General features: G+C 36.0%; 1 protein-coding gene across 2 annotated transcripts in view; it reads left to right on the top strand.

The window, feature by feature from the left end:
- The window catches only part of LOC136025223 (intermembrane lipid transfer protein VPS13B-like), a gene marked incomplete at its 5' end in the record, with an annotated part of 79,609 nt that overhangs the window by 49,279 nt on the left and 17,455 nt on the right, over positions 1-12,875 (top strand). Inside the window, 3 exon segments of one of the 2 annotated variants that reach the window (XM_065701046.1) lie at positions 2,095-3,504; positions 8,624-8,814; positions 12,351-12,530. In XM_065701046.1, coding sequence (XP_065557118.1) covers positions 2,095-3,504; positions 8,624-8,814; positions 12,351-12,530 — 1,781 coding nt within the window. 2 annotated transcript variants of the gene reach the window in all.

Here is a 12,875-nt window from a genome sequence, read left to right as displayed (position 1 = left end):
TTTGGCAAAACTAAAACCGGTTCTTCAGTAGAAGGGCACTTCAGTGAAGGGCCTCGATACAAAGGTTGATCCCAAAGTGGTGGTAGGAGCTTGAAAATTTCAGTACCCAAGAAATTTAGAAGTCAATGAAATGGGTATATCCATTATTATTTTTGCGTTCTTAACAATGAATAAAGTAATGTGGATGACATGGTTAAGACGATAAGAAAATTATTGGTTAATACGATCTTTACCTGCAATGGAATCGAAATCATGATTAAATTTAGCTTTATGTCTTTATTTCTGTTAATTATGTATCTAGACTTTCGGTAAACCAATTTTGAGTCTATGCTGTAGTTTTATTTTAGATAGTTATAGGTCAGGCAAAGGTTAAACTTATAATATATCCCACGCGGGGGCTCTAGGACCTTGTCTTTAGATCTAAGAGTCATCTATCTACATCTAATTCAACTTTGTATAAAACAAAGTTCATGGTGCCAGGCTGCTTAAAATGTGGGGCCCGATAAGTCACTAGCCAACCATTTACTTATGTTTTCTCCATAGAGTTGTGACTATTGAGCTTCATTTGTAAGAGATCAGATGGATTCTCAGGGATAACATTCCTTGGGAGAACTGCCCCTATCTTTGATTAAGTTGTCAACCCTTATCTGCTTCCAAAGAATTTTTATTGACTACAAAATTTATATGTTCTGATTTACTTAATGCCTTTAAAAATAAGACATCGATAAAAAAAATTTGGGAATAAGAAATGATGGAATTAAAATAGAAAAATTCCTCCTAAAAAATGATCAAGAATGGCAGAGGAAAATTATGGGAATAGTACATAAAAATATGTGAAATTTAGAAAAAATTAGACTTTTCTGGGTTGAAATTACCACAATCTCCCATAGAAAAGATTTTGCCCCCTCCTGTTAAATCTTTGACTTTAATTTAATTCTTAACTTAAATCTTTGACTTAAATTTTTTACCTAAATCTTCGCATTGATTTGTGCACCACCATTTCAGAATTGTTAAAAGGCTGTGAGGTTTCATCTTTGGCTTGTTGTAAGTTGTAGGTGATCAAAACAGAAAGCGAGCTACCAGTGTAGGTAGTGCATAAAAAAAGATTTGTCAAAAATCAAAATATGTATCATATGTACATATGTTACAGGTTAATGATCTCTATTTATTATCACTGATGCATAGGCTGATGATATGCAGACCTTTGCTACATGCATCCTTTTAGATGTGTCCCGATAACTCGGTGTATTTCCATAGATAAAACCTTGTGTGACCTTATATTTTCAACATTTGCAAAAAAATTAAAGTAAAGTAGTTTGATCTGTACAATCATTCTTATAAATACCGCGGCATCATATAGAAGAGCAACCAGAAGAAATTAACGAATTACCAAACGACTTAGCTAAATTCTCTCCTGGAGTCCAATAGCTGTCTTTTCACTTTCGTTGCTAGATTGCGTCCCCAGTATGCTGACAGCTAGACCACCCCTTAGATGACCATTGGTGTAATCTCGTCAAAATCATGAGGGGAGGGTCAAAGTTGGAGTCAATTTTCCTATGTCAGGTGAAAATGACAGTGAAGACTGAAAAATGAGCCATATAATACCATAAAGGCAAAGATACACTAAAGAAAAGTTACTCGTTTCTGTGGGTTCTTGGATTATGCAGGCTTACCTTAGCTCTGATAAGATTTTTGAAAAAAAAACTAAATTTCAGGGGGGGGGGCAAACTGGTTTTTATGGGGCAGTTCCCCCCTCCCTGCCCCATATCTAATCATGCCCCTGTAGTAGAACTTGTAAAATAATAACTGATATGTAGAAAAGGGGTCAATCCGGACCTTTTTCTTTTTTTTTGACTGGGCTCTGTCGTTAACTTTTAAACTTGAAATTGTTTAATCACAAAGATGAATCGATGTGTCAGGATCATAACTTTCTTCCCTATACTTCATACAGTTATCCTAGATTTAATTCCAGTCTCTGCTTTCTTGATAGCTGGTCAATTTTCTAAGTGTTGGCAATTTACTTTCTTATCGTTCTTAAAATATTCTTTTATTTAGTAAGTTTTATTAGTTTTCATTTGCTTGTTTGTATTCTAGGAAAGATGACTCAGTGGTCTAATTTCATAGACGTGTCGTGCAGCTATGATCAAATTGTTTGCATTCCACATTGCATTGACCTGAAGGTGCATATAGAGATGAAAAGTAATAAATATATAGTCTATTTGCAGCCAATCAGTCGCATGGAAGTGTCAGCCTCAGAGATCAGAAAAAAACTAGTAAATAAAGGTGCTGCAGAAGAAATGAAACATAATAATGTGGAAGTTGTTGCGGAAGAGACTATTTATGGAAATATGATTCAGAAAAAAAAATGCCATTTTGAAAACCTTCACCAGAAGGTGGAGAAGATCTTAGAACCAGTTAAATATAAGCGAAAACTGTTTTTTTCCTCTTATATTAAACTGCTTTCGTTTACGCTGCTTGATGACGTAAGCCATGAAAGTCAGGCGCGTAAAGAGGTTTTACATCTTACAGCAAAGCAACTTGTTCTCTGTTTAAGGCCTACTAATTCAGGGGATCTTCAAGGGCTGATATGTATGGAAAGGATACAAGTTGATAATCAAATGATGAATGATTCATATTCAAGTTACAACTGGCCAGTGATTTTCTATTCAAAAACTCAACCGCTTTTAGAAAATAGGCGGATAGAGCTCCCTATTGAACAACAAATAGCTTTTATTAGAAAAAATAGTTTTTTGCAAGTGAACTTTTCGCTTTATGAGGATTTCCGACTGCGACGTTTTGCTTTTGAAATTGGCGAATTTTCAGCTTTATTTGAGGATACTTTATATTTCCGCTTGAAAGATATTTTCAAAAGTTTTTATAGTAATTCAGAAAAGAAGGCGGATCTATTATATCCTTTTAATTCAAGTGACCTTTCGAGAATTAGTTCTGTGTGTAATCCTCTTGTATTAGAACGTTTTTTTGTCAGTGAAATATCTGGATCATTAAGTATCAGATCCTCAGTGAAAATTTATCTTGCCTTAGACCATACACCAGTGAAAATAGGTAACTTCACAAGACAAGATGTTTTGAGCACGAGCTATGATCTCGGACAAGCCTTTTCCGCACATTGTCTGTCTAATATATTGTTTAAAGCTGGTATAGTCCTGGGATCGTTAGAAATAATAGGCAGTCCTACGCTACTTGTCCAAAGGTTCTCAACTGGTTTTAAAGACTTCGTTAAGCTGCCTTACCACGGTCTTTTTGAAGGCCCTAAAGGATTTATAGCAGGTGTTTTAAATGGATCAGTATCTTTGATAAGTCATATAACTGGTGGAACTTTACTTTCACTCACGCAAGTTGCAGACAATGTTGCGAGGAACTTGGATCGGCTTACTCTTGACTCTGAGCATATACTGCTGCGAGAGGAAGGATGGAGAAGACGTCCAAAAGATTTGACTGAAGGGATATCTCGGGGCCTCAGTGACCTTGGGCTTAGTATTTTAGGTGAGTAGATATTGGTTATTAATTGGAAAAAACTTTAGCTGATGTACATCAATTGGTAAAATGTGATTGTCTTTTAACTGTCCAACATATTGAAAAAAACTAGGTTCCTTTGAACAAAACGTAAATCTTACTGCACGATAGGCAAGACACTTTGCTAATATCAGTAATATGCCGATCCAATCTAAATCAGTGACTCCTTTTCAAAAAATGAGAGAACAAGCAAATTTTAAACTCTCCAAAATGGCTGAAAAAAAAGTTTATTAAAATTGACATCAAAAGAAGTTCGAGTAAAATCTCTACTGGAATAGGCAATACGACAAAATAATGTTTATCTCCAATTGCCTATCACAAGCTCTAGTAGAGCTATTTTTATTTTATGTCAAATAGAGAAAAAAATACATAAAAAATAGAAACAACAAAACAATGAACCAACCTTAAATTCTAATTAAAAATGCATGAGCAACACATAAAAAAAAAAATAAACTTAAGAATTATAGAATTTACGAACATTTAGGCAACGTAAAAATGTATCCAAAGACTGATCAATCAATCAATCAATCAATATTTATTAATTCAAATTAAAAATATACAAAAACAATATTATGCCCCAGCAGAGAGCAGAGCTCGTAAGGCTGGGGCAGCACAAATGCATAAAAACAAAACACAACGTCTCTTCATACTAATAATTCCAAAAAGAGAGAGAAAAAAAACTAAGACAAAAAAAAACATACGAGAGAATAAAAACATACATTGAGGAGATCATAGAGGAGGCCACCCCAGCGCAAGAACACCACAGCAAAATACATACTAAAATCTATTATTAATCAATCCCGACATCCAGGCAAAGAATTATTTTTGAAATATGTTTTTTCAAAGAAAATCGACTTGTGAAACTTCGGGACATTTCTACTAAGCTAAGTTTATTTGCAATATGAGGAATCTGGTGTCTGATTGAGAATCTAGCTCTTTCTGATTTGATTGGCGGAAGGCGATACTTCTTGGAGCGGATGCAGTGGGCAGGAGAAGTGGGAGTCACAATTACCCAAATCATGGAAATAATTTGCTGAGGATTGGATATCATAATACCACATTGCTGTATGCACGTCCTTCAATTGTTTAAGATTAAGTGTATTGAGAAAAATATATAAAATAACCATTACAAAATGAATGGTGAAATAAATAAAATAAAAGAGGGTGAGGAGGCTCAGTCATTTGACATATGATTACGTAGAGGGAGAGCTCTTCAATATCTTTCTGCGTTTTTTTTTTAAGTTAAAGTGGGGATTTTCATTTAGTCAGAATAAAGAAGGTGAGGTCTAAGGGGGGGGGGCATGACTTTTGAAAAACAAACTTGTTGTTAGAGGGGGAAGAAATACGGACAAGACTATTGCTGAAACTAAAGGAATTTTAATTCTTCTTTTTTCAAGGGTAACCAGGTTGGTTCTATTAAGAAGGGAGGAATGAGAGATTTTTCTGTCACAAAAGATATTTTTCAGGCAATTTGTTTTTACTGACTCTATTCTGTCCAGAAACTCCTTGAAGATCGCAGGATGCCAAACAGGCCCCTCATGCTCAAGAGTTCGGCCTATAAGTGGGATGAGAATTCTCAGTCTGAGAATTCTGACTGAGAAGAGTCTGATTTAGGAAAGTCATAGTTTTTAAGGAGTATCAGGAGGGAGAATTTCCTTCAGGAGGGAGAATGTGACATTTCCAAGTTGCAAGCAATCGTTGACGTAGTTATTCTATTTCAAAATTAATTAAGATTGTAACACATTCCAGTTTCTTAGTAGCCCACTAACAGACATTTCATGGGGGATAGTGCGATTAAAAGAAGAAGTAGTCTTAGTGAAGCTAATTGTTGAAGTTTTTGGACATTGAATGATTGGCTGTCACATTGTTCGTAAGAGCTTCATCGTATATCTGTCCAGGATATTCATTGCTATATTTTGCATTTTTCATCACGGCTCTAAGACAGTTATGTGATCAACAGATTTCTATATATTCCAAAAGTCAACACCAATACTTTTAATCATTACACTTTTGCTGAATAACAAATGAAAATTTATGCTGAAAAACAAGCTCAACCGCCGTATTAAATTTTTATGTTGTAGTAGCATTAATTATATATTCCTTTTTTGTTTTTTTATTATATTCCTTATCATAAATATATTATGTTCTTACATAATATTTTATATTATTTTGTAGCACATTAAATAAATTGTAATATAAGTTGAGTATTTATGAAATTTGATTTTTAGATAAATTAACGGGACGCAACAATTTGTTTTTATGGCACTTGGTATTAACACAGTTACATATAGCGATCGCAAATTCTGTCGGTCTGTCGGTCCCGGTTTTGCTACTTTAGGCACTTCCAGGTAAGCTAGGACGATGAAATCTGGCAGGTATATCAGGGACCGAACCAGATCAAATTAGAAATATTCGTTTTCCCGATTTGATTATCTGGGAGGGAGTGGGGGGCCAGTTAATTCTGAAAAAAATAGAAAAAGTGAAGTATTTTTAACTTACGAACGGGTGATGGGATCTTAATGAAATTTTATGTTTGGAAGGATATCGTGTCTCAGAGCTCTTATTTTAAAACTCGACCAGCTCCGATGACATTTGGGGTAGTTGGAGGGGGGCACCTAAAATTTGGAAAACGCTTACAGTGGAGGGATCGGGATGAAACTTGGTGGGAAAAATAAGCAAAAGTTCTAGACACGTGATTTACATAACTGCAACGGATATGCTCTGTTTGGGGGAGTTTGGGGGGAGGGTTAATTCTGAAAAATTAGAAAAAATGAGGTATTTTTAACTTACGAAGGAGTGATCGGATCTTAATGAAATTTGAAGTTTGGAAGGATATCGTGCCTCAGAGCTCTTATTTTAAATCCCAAACGGATCCGATGACATTGGGGGGAACTGGGGGGGGGGGGGGGCTAAAATCTAGGAAAACGCTTGAAGTGGAGGGATTGGGATGAAACTTGGTGAGCAAAATAATCACAAGTCCTAGATACGTGATTGAAGTAACCGGAATGGATCCGTTCTCTTGGGGTTGTTGGGAGGGAGGGTTAGTTCTGAAAAATAAAATAAAAAATGAGGTATTTTTAACTTCCGAAGGAGTGATCGGATCTTAATGAAATTTGATTTTTGGAAGGATATCGTGTTTCAGAGCTGTTATTATAAATCCCGACTGGTTCCGGTGACATTGTGGGGAGCTGGGAGGGGGGGACCTAAAATCTTGGAAAACGCTTAGAGTGGAAGGATCGGCATTAAACTTGATGGTAAAAATAATCACAAGTCCTAGATACATGATTGACGTAACTGGAACGGATCCGCTCTCTTTGGCGGAGTTGGGGGCAGGGTTAATTCTGAATAATTAGAAAAAAAAGGTATTTTTAACTTACGAATGAGTGATCAAATCTCAATGAAATTTGATATTTGGAAGGATATCGTGTCTCAGAGCTCTTATTTTAAATCTCAAACGGATCCGATGACATTAGTGGGAACTCTTGGGGGGGGGGGGGGCTAAAATCGTTGGAAACGCTTAGAGTACAGGGATCGGGATGAAACTTGATGGAAAAAATAGGCACAAGTCCTAGATACGTGATTGACAAAAACGAAACGGATCTATTCTCTTTGGGGCAGTTGGGGGGGGGGGAGGTTAATTAAAAAAAATTAGAAAAAATGAGGTATTTTTAATTTACGAAGGAGTGATCGGATCTTAATGAAATTTCATATTTAGAAGGGCATCTTAACTCAGATCTCTTATTTTAAATCCCAACCGGATCCAGTGTCATTGGGGGAGGGGGACCAGAAATCTTGGAAAACGCTTAAGGCGGAGAGATCAGGATGAAACTTGATGGGAAGAATAAGCACAAGTTATAGATATGTGATTGACATAATTGGAACGGATCCGTTCTCTTTAGGGGAACTGGGTGGAAAAATTAGAAAACTTAAGGTATTTTAACAGAACCGGTGACCGAGTCTTAATAAAATTTGATATTTAAAAGGAACTCATGTCTCAGATTTCTTATTTCAAATCTCCACCAGATCTGTTAACATTGGAGGGAGTTGGATGGGGGAACCGGAAATCTCGGAAAAGGCTTATAAATATCGTAGATACGTGATTGACGTAAATGGACTGGATCCGTACTCTTTGGGGAAGTTAGTGGTGGGGTTCAGTGCTTTGGCGAGTTTGTTGCCTCTGGACGTGCTAGGACGATGAAAATTGGTAGGTGTGTCAGGGAGCTGCGCAAATTGACTTGATAAAGTCGTTTTCCCCCATTCGACCATATGGGGGGCTGAAGGGAGAGGAAAAATTAGAAAAATTGAGGTATTTTTAACTTACGAGTGGGTGATCGGATCTTAATGAATTTTGATATTTAGAAGGACCTCATGACTCAGAGTTCTTATTTTAAATCTCGACCGGCATTAAGCTTCCGATTTTCCTTTTAAAGCAATCTATTGATTCTTAGAATATTGCCAGACCTTTAGACCTAATGATACATTTAGAACTTGAGCTTCTGAAGCGCCTATGATCAACATTTGGAATTATCTTTTCTTGCAACTACTCAGCTAAAAAGTTTCTGTATAATTCAGAGTAAATGGTGATATGTATAATTTGCACAGAAATTGTAGTGATTTATCCTGATATTATGAACTTCAGCTATAAACAGTAATAAAAAGAAAATACAACATGAGGAAACTAGTTTTGAAGGTTGAAGCAGTGAGTGCTATGCTGTTATAGGTATTTATAAAAACAAAAGTCGGACATTAACGGTTATGATGAGCTTTACGCTTAAGCCCAAAAATTATAATTTCGAAGAATGGTGGCTCAGATTTTAGAAATGGACAAAGTTTATACCTGTTGGGACTGGAAAAGGACGGGAAGTGAGTCTCTAGGCCCCTGTGTGTCACCCGCATTTTTGATTTTTAAGATTTTTTAGTTATTTTCTATAGTTTTTATCCATGTAATAGTTACCTATTTATTTACATTTTAACTTCTATTCACCGACTTTTTAAGACTCTGATTTTTTTTTTACATTTCTTTCTCTTTATCTCGTAATGTACCTAGGTAATGTTAGTCTATCTTTCAATTGTATTTGAATGGTTTCAGGAGCTGTTGGAGGTCTTGCCCATCATCCAGTGCAATCACTGCTTGAAGGAAGAGGAGCTACAGGCTTCGCTCTAGGAGTCACAAAAGGAGCCATTGGACTTGTAACCAAGCCACTTGGTGGAGCCGCTTCTTTTGTTGCCAGCACTGGAAAAGGCTTATTAGCTGGTTCATATGATGTTGGAGATGTCAATGTAAGAGTATATGTACGCATTCATTTTAGTCTCCTGTTTTGGAGTATTTTTAATGTGTTGGAAAAAAACAATACCACTAAGGGTTTTATGTTTGGATTTTACTAATAAACTTTCAGTATAAGAATGTCTGACTGAGGCTAAATATCGGTTTGAGATATTTCTTAAACTGGATGTTCAGTTGGAGGTCATAGCCAGGGAGAATAATGTCTGACCTCTAGCTAAGGATATGGCAAGGGAGGGAAACTAAGCATTAGTAAACCTCCTATCCCACCTTCAACGCTACTAATTAGGCTTTTTGTATGTGTGAGCAATTGACCTTTGTCGTTTGAGCCTCGACTCGGCTTTTGAGTCCACCCATAATAATAATATACCTTTGGTAGCAATGCTACCTCTCAAAATAAAGTTAGCATATCTGCAAAGTTTTTAGATTGTGAAGCTTGACTCCAAAATGTGCTTCTTTTTCTTTTACTATGTAGCTTTGACGTTGTAGATAAACAGGCTATTGAAAAAAATGGTAAGATTGAAAAAGGAAAGTAAAATCGTAGATGTGGCTGAAATTTTAAAATTTCATATTGTGGATTGAAATCGGTGCAGTGTCTAAATTTTGTCACTATTTGAGTGGAAATGAGCTAAGTCATAGCAAGTTTTAAGTTAGAACTTGAATCAAAGAATCTTGTTTTTTATCTTTAAGTTTAATTTGACGGATGATGGTGTTTAGACTGTTATACTAGCGGTAATGCTTCTGCCAATTTTAGTATCTCAGTAACTGTGTCAGGTATAGCTTTCTTTGACTTCCCTGTACAATTTATCATCATCAGAATATCCACATTTTATAGTCAGCTCAAAACCCAAGTCGATCGACTTCACCTCTCTACTGTTTTGGAATTTTAGCGCTAATTACTTGATAAAATGTAAAATCGTAAGGAGATTCTCGAGAAATATCGAAAAGTAGCCAGAAATATAATGAACCAGTTAGTGCTAAAGAGTCTTCCCCTAAATTTGGAATAAATACTTTCACTTACATTTTTGTTAAAAAAACAAAAAAACAACAATGATGCCCCCGTCCCACCCCTGAAGTGTCAAAAAATCCTCGCACCTCCTACCCTACGTTTTAGTGAGTTGGTACCCCTGAGTATTTGTGTTTAACTTCACGTGGAATTCTCCTCATTCAAATAGCTAAGTTGACATTCATACAAATTCTAGAAATTTACTTCTAGAAATGCAAACTAGCAAATTTAACTTCTTGTTAAGTTTTCGCAGCATTTTTTTTGTGAAGTTAAATTATTTGGTTATCGAGGCGCTCATATAGGCCTACACCTTAGTACAGGGCTATGCCAAATTTATCCGCAATATTGACATAATTCTTCTCACTTTGTTACTACTGACCTCTGCCCTAGTTTATTTTATGGTTATGCTGTTTTAGTTCTGCTATTTTGACGGACTCTCCACTAGAAGTGTGCACCAATGAGAAACAAGTAGCAGTGATCCGATTTTTGTGGTAGCTGCAAACTCTGCCGCTTATTCTCCAGCTCCTATTGGTGGTTCCAGCTCTCGCTAACCGCAATGATTCTGTCAAAGTAGTCGTCATTTTCATTAGCAACGCGGAGCGGATTCTTTTGGTAGATCTTCAATGGAATTTCCATATGCAACATTGCGAGTTGCTTTAGGACCCATCTTGTGCAGGCTTTATGAAATCCAAGTCCGTTGTACAGGATTTTGTTGCAAGAACCTTGACTGATTTGCAGATAATGTGCCACTTTGTCAGTAGTCAATCATCTGTGTAACAGCCATGTCACGGTTGCGCTCAATGTTGTCATCATTTGTGTCCGTATTATTGTTTTCCGGCTCCTCACTCATACATAACTCTCGCCCAACCAGTTTTAATTTCTTTTATCCGTTTGCAGATATTCCGTTTAGGTAATACACTGTTCCCGAATACACTGTCAAAAATCTCTGATGAATTATGGCCCCTGATGCGCCATCCAACCGCAAAAATCCGATGACTGCTCGTTTTTTCCTGATTGGTGAAAATTTTTAATGGAGCAGCTTTGGTCTATGTGCAATATGAGACGGACATTATTGAATTAGATCAAAATTTCATAGCAAGACCACATCAACATAACAATAAATTAAGCAAAAACAGATGTTAGTAGTAACAATGTAATTAAGTCAACATTGCGAATAATTTTCAACTTACCCTTGTTTGTCGATTTTCCATTTAGAGTGTTGCTTTTTATTATTTTAGTCAGTTAACATATTTATTATTACCATGTATATATTATGCACTGTTGAATCTTCAGGGAGAGCAAAAAATCTTTGTCTTAAGAGGGAGATCTATGTTTCTAAAATGGTCCTTTTTTCCCAATTTTTAGCTTGGTGACTCAAACACTTGAGTTAAACACAAATAAAATCTAGATATTTACTAGGTGCAATATAGTAGTGCATAACTTCTATAATCAGAGGTTAATATTGCCAACCGTTTATAATACTCTTCTATACTATTCATTATGACTTCAGATCGTTTACCTTGGAGGTATGATAAATTTAAACTTGGTTCTTGTGCAAATGTCTTTAAAAGGTGAAAGAAAGTGAGAGTATGCAAACTCTTACATTTATATTTTTTCAAATTTTTTGGCCAACCGTCTGGAGCTAAAGAGAATGCAGGTGTCCTCGTCTGGGGTTGGAGGATGTCATAAATAAAGATCAAAAGAAAATGGGAACTTCCTGGGAGGGTGTAAAGAGGGATGCCTTGAATATATTGGGTTGGAGGAGGAGTGTGCGTAGCTGTGTTGGCCTCAGGCGGCTTGGTGCTGCGGCGAGTTATTAGGTAGTAGTAGTTGTTTGCGAAACAAATATATTTACTTCTTCCTTTGGGATACCACAAAAATTTACTAAAAAAGATGCTCTAGCCCTTTGGCATTTCCTATAGCTATTATGTTTGTACCTTTTTTGCAAATACCATTTCGCTAAGTTTTTTGTATGACTTTATGGATATTTTCACGGCGAGATGGCTTTTGTCGTAGTGCGTAATGAATAATGCCTCCTTCGTTAGCTGGTGACTTTTGGGTATCAACATATTTAGGTCTGTTCGTCTACAGCTGCTGTTTTTCTTCTTGTTTTAAGCCCCTCTTTCATTTGGAGTTATTTCAACAAACCTGAATAGAAATCAATCATTGAAGTGGCTAAACTGATTTTTCAGCACGTCAAAGGAATACAGAATTCCCAATTGGCTGATTCATTTGATTTTTTACGCGTAAAAGTGGAAATTAAAATGGGCTTTAAAGTACAATGTTTTTTTTTGCCTTTATCTATTTTAGTATTTAGTGTTTGTACCTGCAATTAAAATCATGATTATACGATGGACTTAAAATGAATGAAAATTTGTTTTATTTTGGTCCAGTTATGTTGATTTATATCTTTAACTGTTCGTATTGTTTTCCATATTCTTTTGTTTTTTCCTTTTCCTTTCCAAGATCTGTTAAAAGTGTGTGATTTTCTTTCCTATTTTTTAACTTCAGTCGGTGAATGTTTTTCAGGTCGTCCGTCCGCCCTTTTCTTACGAGATCTCAGAAGAAAAGAATTCAGAAGTGAAAATTCGTCAAAAGTTACGCTCCTCACTTCTCTTAGGAAGGAAAGACGAATTGCATATTTTTGAAGCAATGCGAGTTACCTCACGTGAAGTTTTTACAGCAGTTACTCTAATTCTAACAGAAGAGGTAAAGAGGTATTTTAGTTTCTCAAAGTACCAACGACAGCGAACATGCAATCCAGTGGTGAAAAGTAACACAGCCACGTATGTCGTTGCAAAAGCTTAGGAAAGATCTATTCAATTCTTGATTCTAATTGGCAATTATGCAGTTTTTGGTAATAGCAGGTGCTAAATTTGAAAAAAGAAAAGCAGGCGAAAAATCAGCAAAAAATGAGCTAAAACGTATGTTACAAAACAGCTTTAGAAGATGTAGTTGTGTTGTCGAAGCCAAAAGTCTGTTAATGTTCGAATTTTCACGGACGAAAGGCGTTGATAAATTTAACTAACCCGTTTTGATAATTTATTTTATGGT

The sequence above is a fragment of the Artemia franciscana genome, chromosome 3 (assembly GCF_032884065.1).
Source record: "Artemia franciscana chromosome 3, ASM3288406v1, whole genome shotgun sequence".
NCBI classification, from domain to species: Eukaryota; Metazoa; Arthropoda; class Branchiopoda; order Anostraca; family Artemiidae; genus Artemia; species Artemia franciscana.
This window is presented reverse-complemented; position numbering and strand designations above follow the sequence as displayed.